At 44.5% G+C, this 6,234-nt stretch overlaps 1 protein-coding gene across 1 annotated transcript in view; it reads left to right on the forward strand.

The window, feature by feature from the left end:
- The window catches only part of Tubgcp3 (tubulin gamma complex component 3), a 47,991-nt gene that overhangs the window by 24,009 nt on the left and 17,748 nt on the right, over nt 1-6,234 (forward strand). Inside the window, exons 12-14 of the mRNA XM_050137145.1 lie at nt 2,156-2,266; nt 2,564-2,672; nt 3,900-4,089. Coding sequence (XP_049993102.1) covers nt 2,156-2,266; nt 2,564-2,672; nt 3,900-4,089 — 410 coding nt within the window. The remainder of the gene's footprint in view (nt 1-2,155; nt 2,267-2,563; nt 2,673-3,899; nt 4,090-6,234) is intronic.

The following is a 6,234-nucleotide window of genomic DNA, read 5'->3' on the forward strand; positions in this document are numbered from 1 at the left end:
CTGGTATCAATTATTAAAGTTTTTCTGATTACAAATTATCTGTGCAATTTAAAAGTTCTGATAGTTATAAATGCGTCCAGCAGAGAGTTGGGATTTTGTTAGTAATCTGATCATGAGGGGTGATATTTGTGTTTACTCGGTTCCAACTGGACTGTGTATTATGTCATACATAATGCTTTCTTAGAAATAGACAATGAGTGTCTTTTCCTTTAAATTATTTGCCAAATTCTTAAAATGTTCTTTGAAATCCTGGCTAGCTATTAGTCTGACCTGTATTTGTAAATGCACATTTGCATTTTGTTTTTCCTGGAAAGATTAGTGGTTTTCCTCAAGTCCTTGGAGATCTGTGACAATTAGTAATTGACTTCATTTTTAATGATTGCATGATCATTATAGATTATTGACATATTCACTTGGTTTTTGAAATTTTTTCCAACAAAGCTGGCTTTAATCATCAATTGTGTGATTGTCTAAATGGAAAGCCCAAGAAAAACCAGTGTTAGAACTAATGAATCTAATAGTTTCAAGTTTTTGAGTTATATTGGTTGTTTGTCTATTTTTGAGGCAGGATCTTACTATGTAGACCAGGCTGGCCTCGATACTTGCAGAAACCTACCTGCCTCCCAGCTGCTAGCATTAAAGACATGCACCACCACCCCAGATAGTCTCTGATATTTTAATAACATGTTAGAAATATAATAAACTTCTATAAAAAATATTTTACCGGGCTGGAGAGATGGCTCAGCTGTTAAGAGCACTGACTGCTCTTCCAGACCTGGGTTCAACTCGTGGCACCCACATGGCAGCTCACAGCTGTCTGTAACTCCAGTTTCTGGGGACCCGAAACATCCCATGGTAAAACACCAATGGGCATAAGTAAATAAATAAATAAGTAAAATAAAGGAAAAATTTTACTAATAAAAGATAATATTTTATTTAGAATAACTAATGATAGAAATAGCAAAGCAGTAAAAATATAATGGTAAACATATATTTCTGTAATCTGAAAATGGGAAGATCGTATGAGAGTCGGGAAGCCCAAAGCCGTAACAACAACAAACAGAATAGGACAAACAAAAAACATGGAACATACTGCAAACACTGGGAAATGTTCAGCTTTGGGAAGCTGAATTTTTAACATGCAGTGATTCCCAATTTTAAATGTATAATGCCTGAAGAATCTCTGAAGAATCTGTGTACTAATAAAAATCGAAATAGAAGGGTAGGCTAAAGACAGAAAAGGCAGTTCACAGGAGGAAAACACCAAAGGGAATTGGCAGTATGGCAGTGTGCTAAACTTTATTTAGCTAAGGGTATATCATGCAGGGTACCCTGCTGGTGGGGGTGCATCATACGTGCAAACTGAACATCCCTCACTCATCAGTTCTGCTTCCAGAAAGCTAGGTAGCAGGGATCAGAGCAGTGGGACTAAACCCTGTGGCTGAAGTGGAGGTGGCAGCTTCATAGTGTAGATAAATTGGGGGAGTGGCAGCTGGATCTTCTGCTACAGAAAGTCTTTCCTGCGATGTGGGTGTAGGAAGGGGAAGATGACCTGGGACTTGGATGAGGTAGATGAGAGTCACGTGAGAAAGTCTCTTCCTCTAGTGCCCTTGGCTAGTTGGTTGTAGTTAGCCTTTGCGTAGGAGCTCCTGTGTGCTGTGAGCACTGCAGCAGGTGGCAGTTTATGTGCTGTGCACATGCCCAGGCAGTGCTGACCCCGCCTGCATGTGGCGCTCTGAATGGAGGAGGTCTGGAGCTCTTAAACCAAGGGCAACTGGGCATGAGTGCTAAGAATGCTCTTGAATTCCATGTTGAGGCCACGTTCAGAACTCCACAACAGGCAGAAGTCCTCAGGACACAGATCCTGGAGCTCTGGGGAAAGCTTCATTCGTACTCATGCTGAGACTCGCTCCTAAGTCTCCACAGAAAGGCCCAGCTTGTTTTTGTTGTAATTTGGTTATAAATGTCTGGGAAGATAATCAACTTACAAGAGCTTTCTGTCCAGAATGCTTTGCCAAACAAGTTTGTTGTATAAACGAGTGGACTCCTGGTGTCTGAGTAACTTACTTATAGAATAAATTGTAATATTTTTTTGTTACTAGTAGCTAATCTTTTTCACAAATATTTCTAATGCCCCGTGTTCCTTTACTCTTAGTTTTTCGTGGCATCAGATCCAACCGTTAAAACTGACCGTCTGTGGCATGACAAGTACACACTGAGAAAGTCTATGATCCCTTCCTTCATGACGATGGACCAGTCCAGAAAGGTAGGGCTGGGCTGGAAGACACTTTGCCATTGTCTGTTGTCATTACTCAGAATACGTGAGCTACGTGACGGCAAACTAAGTTCCAGTTAGAGCAGTTTTCTTGTGTCTTGTTAATGGATTGTGCTGATATACGTTTATCCATGTGTTTTCTTGAGCACCAAGAACTCACTTGATAAAGATCCAGTGCTCATGTCTTGTGTTTTTAAATCAATAGCTAATAATATGTAATTTATGAATATTTGAATGTTTGGACCACTAACTTTTGTATAAAGGTAATCAGCTTATTTTCCTTTTTAGGTCCTTTTGATAGGAAAGTCAATAAATTTTTTGCACCAAGTTTGTCACGATCAGACACCAACTACAAAAATGATAGCCGTGACTAAGCCTGCAGAGTCCCCTGGTGATGGTATGTATGGCTCTAGGTGCAGGTGCTGGGAGGGATGGGGATGGGGATGTGGCTGTGATGGTGTGGGACAGTGGTAGCGACACCGGTGGTGGTGACATGTTGCTCAAAACTCTTTACTCCGTAGCATCCATAGGTTACCTGGGTTATACACAGCATATATGTACGTCCGGGAAATAATCTATTGCTTTGTGGGTGTTCAGTTTTTTAAAATATGGAGTTAGCATTGGAGTAGTGTTGACCATTTCCTCCTTAGTGATTTGCATTGCTTTATTCTCCTTCATAATAAAAAGATAGTGAATAAATACAGCCAATAGGAAGACAGTGTTAGCCTCATGACTCGGCTTCTTTAGAGGTTGGTTTCATTGTATAGGTTCCCCTGTCAGCTGGTAGAAATCTGCTCCTCTTCCCTATTCGTTTTCTCTCCTTGCTGCCTGACTCAGCCTCCATGTTCCCCTTTCAGGGTATTTCCAGCCTCCCATTACTCTTGCCATCTTGGTTCTGTTACTTTGCATAAGATGCTGTGTTGGCAGTGGTGCATGAAAACTCCAACAAAAGGCTGGGGTAGAATTTAGAGATTTCAGGAGCACCTGTCTCTCCATGACGGCTAAGGGCAAAGCCATTCTGAGGGCTTCTAAGGTTAGGAGGCAGCCTGTGCAGTTCCTGAGAGCCACAGCATCTCACACAAGTGGCTTATGTGCAGACTTCCATTTATCTTCTGGTGTAGTCCTGGGAGAAAGAGGGGATCAGAGCTGACTTGGGGGAAGATACCTGTGATTAAGAGATGGAAGAGGAGTCGGAAGACCGTTTGTAGTGCTGGAGTTAAAATCTTTCCATCATGTTAGAACATACAAGAGGTGTAGGTGGTCTCGAGTCTCCTAGTCCTATTGGGATTCTGATGCTCGGATGTGGCTGTGAGAGGAGTTAGTGAGACTGACTTTAGTTACAGCCTGCACTGTGATCCTTGGGCTTACAGGCAGTGAAGCCAGGTGCCAGCATCTGCTCTTGGTGAGGGGCACACTGGCCTTTCAGTCTCAGGACTGCTTTGCCTTCACTGACTGGCTGGCTGGGGTCTACACAAATGGGCTGGCTCTGGGTCCATGTATGCCCTATGTTCCTTGTTAAGATGCATGTTACATGGGTGTGTACCTCTCCCCTTTGTTACACATGGGTGTGTACCTCTCCCTTTGTTACACATGGGTGTGTACCTCTCCTTTTTGTTCTCCACAGCTGCAGATTTAGTCACAGACTTAGAAAACGCATTTCAAGGGAAAATTGACGCTGCTTATTTTGAAACCAGCAAATATCTACTGGATGTCCTCAATAAGAAGTACAGCTTGCTGGAGCACATGCAGGCCATGCGGCGGTACCTGCTTCTCGGCCAAGGAGACTTCATAAGGCACCTAATGGATTTGCTAAAGTGAGAAACTCCATCTTTGAAGGATGCAGTATCTTTACCATGATAAACACCTGATGATTTTTCTTTAAAAGAATAAGTGGCTTCAGGAGGAAATTAGTTGAATTCTTAGAAACTCTGTGTTTAAAACAAACTACATAGATACTATTTTTGTGAGTTAAATCCTACTTTCTTCTTTGGTTGCCAGCAGACCGTCAGATGTGTGTCTTGCTGAGTTCATGGGCACGCCCCATGTCCCCTTGAGCACCGTGAATGTATAGTAGCTTCCTGAGTGGGTGGAGCTGGGCAGTAGTCACAGTTAACTGTGGCTTCAGTTTGAAGCTAATTTGATAATTACATATTTTAAATTGACTTTTAGTTGATGTGTTTTATGCAGCTTGACAAAGCATTGCCCGTCTCACTGTGCTCCCTGCTGTCTTCTTCCTGTTGCAGAGCATCCATACCTGATGCAGCTCAGGGCTCCAGACAGGGCTGTTGATGAATGGGCCACATGTGGTCACAGCAGGGCAGTGTTTTCACTGAGGCATTTGCGGGGTGTTGTCACTTGCCACGAACCAGTGTTCCCTTTAGGATACACAATTAAACTTCCCTCTTAGGAGGAAAAGGGAACAAGTTACCGGTACACCTTGCTTGTGCTAGTGAAGCTGATGTTTTGGCCTTGTGACCTCGAAGTTAGATTTATCTGACTTCTGTGGAGGTCTGGTCCCTAGCTGTCCCATCTCATCAACCCGACAGTTTGTGTGGTGCTGCTGACCTGGAACGCCTGAGTTAGCGCTGGCCCCTGGTGTGGATGCTTGACAGTCCCAGTCAGAGCAGAGCATTTCCACAGCAGAAGTGAGGCAGCTTCCTGGAGAGTTAGAGCGTGTGACGAGGAGCTCTCAGAGGGAAGATGTCCTCTAGGTGCATGTAGAGGTGCACAGAGTGTGGGTGTGCATGGTGCACATGTGTGCGGGCAGCACGGAGTGTGAGTGTGCATGGTGCACATGTGTGCGGGCAGAACGGAGTGTGGGTGTGCATGGTGCACATGTGTGCGGGCAGAACGGAGTGTGGGTGTGCATGGTGCACATGTGTGAGGGCAGAACGGAGTGTGGGTGTGCATGGTGCATGGGCATCCTCGCAGGGCAGGACAGTGTGGGTGTGCATGGTGGGCATGTGTGCAGGCATCCTCGCCAGGCAGCACAGAGTTAGCCATCTGGAGAGCATTGCAGATGCCCTCTTCCCAGGGCCCTCTCTGCCCCTCCTGGAGCGTCATCTGGCAGTGCTGTCTTCTCAGAGGTGTGATTTAAGTGTAAGGGGAGAACCCCCACTCTCTCCCGCTTTCCCCTTGTCTCTGCCTAGCACTGCATAGGCACCCCTGAGATGATCGCCATCTCTTAATCAGAAGAGTGGGTGCCTCATGTTTGTAAACACAGCCCTTAGCACTGAAGTGTGATGGTGTGGCTCCCCTGGGCCCTTTGGAACTGAGATATCTGTACTTGTGTAGACATTGGGTCTTCATAGGAAGTTATATTAATCCTACCCTTAAGCCAGTCATAATTTGAAAATTTCATCAAAATGTATAGCATTGCAAGTACTTTCAGCCTAAGCTGAATGAAAATCCATGTTTTTTAATATTTTGAAGAACTGTGCTTTCTGCAACCCTATATTCAATTGCTGTCATGAAGGTTTTTTTTTTGATGAACCAGACGTAGAGAGTTTGTTAAAGGTATGTTAATAGCTATTAAGCACAGAGGTGGGAAAAAGAAGCCTTAGAAGACAGTGAAGCATTCCAGATCGTGGTGTGTGTGCTCAGAGCGTCTCGCTTGGTTGTCTTTACAGTGAGCAACACAGGGTTTTGGAGCTATATTTTTTAAAAGACTTCCAAGAAACCTGCCTGAGACCACAGGGTGGTTGCTGGGGGCACCGTAATGCGTTTATAGCTACATTTACCCATCCCATTTGTCTTCTCAGTTTTTTTTTTTTTAATATAATTTTTTATTGAAAAAAAAAAAAGATTTCCGCCTCCTCCCCGCCTCCCATTTCCCTCCCCGTCTCCCTTTTCCCCCCTCCTCCCTCTCCTCTCCCCCTCCCCCCCACTCCTCTCCCCCTCCCTCTCCAGTCTGAGGGGCAGTCAGGGTTCCCTGCCCTGTGGAAAGTCCAAAGTCCTCC

This window comes from Alexandromys fortis, unplaced genomic scaffold (assembly GCF_014885135.2).
Source record: "Alexandromys fortis isolate MF-2015 unplaced genomic scaffold, M_Fortis_MF-2015_v1.1 scaffold_3, whole genome shotgun sequence".
NCBI classification, from domain to species: domain Eukaryota; kingdom Metazoa; phylum Chordata; class Mammalia; order Rodentia; family Cricetidae; genus Alexandromys; species Alexandromys fortis.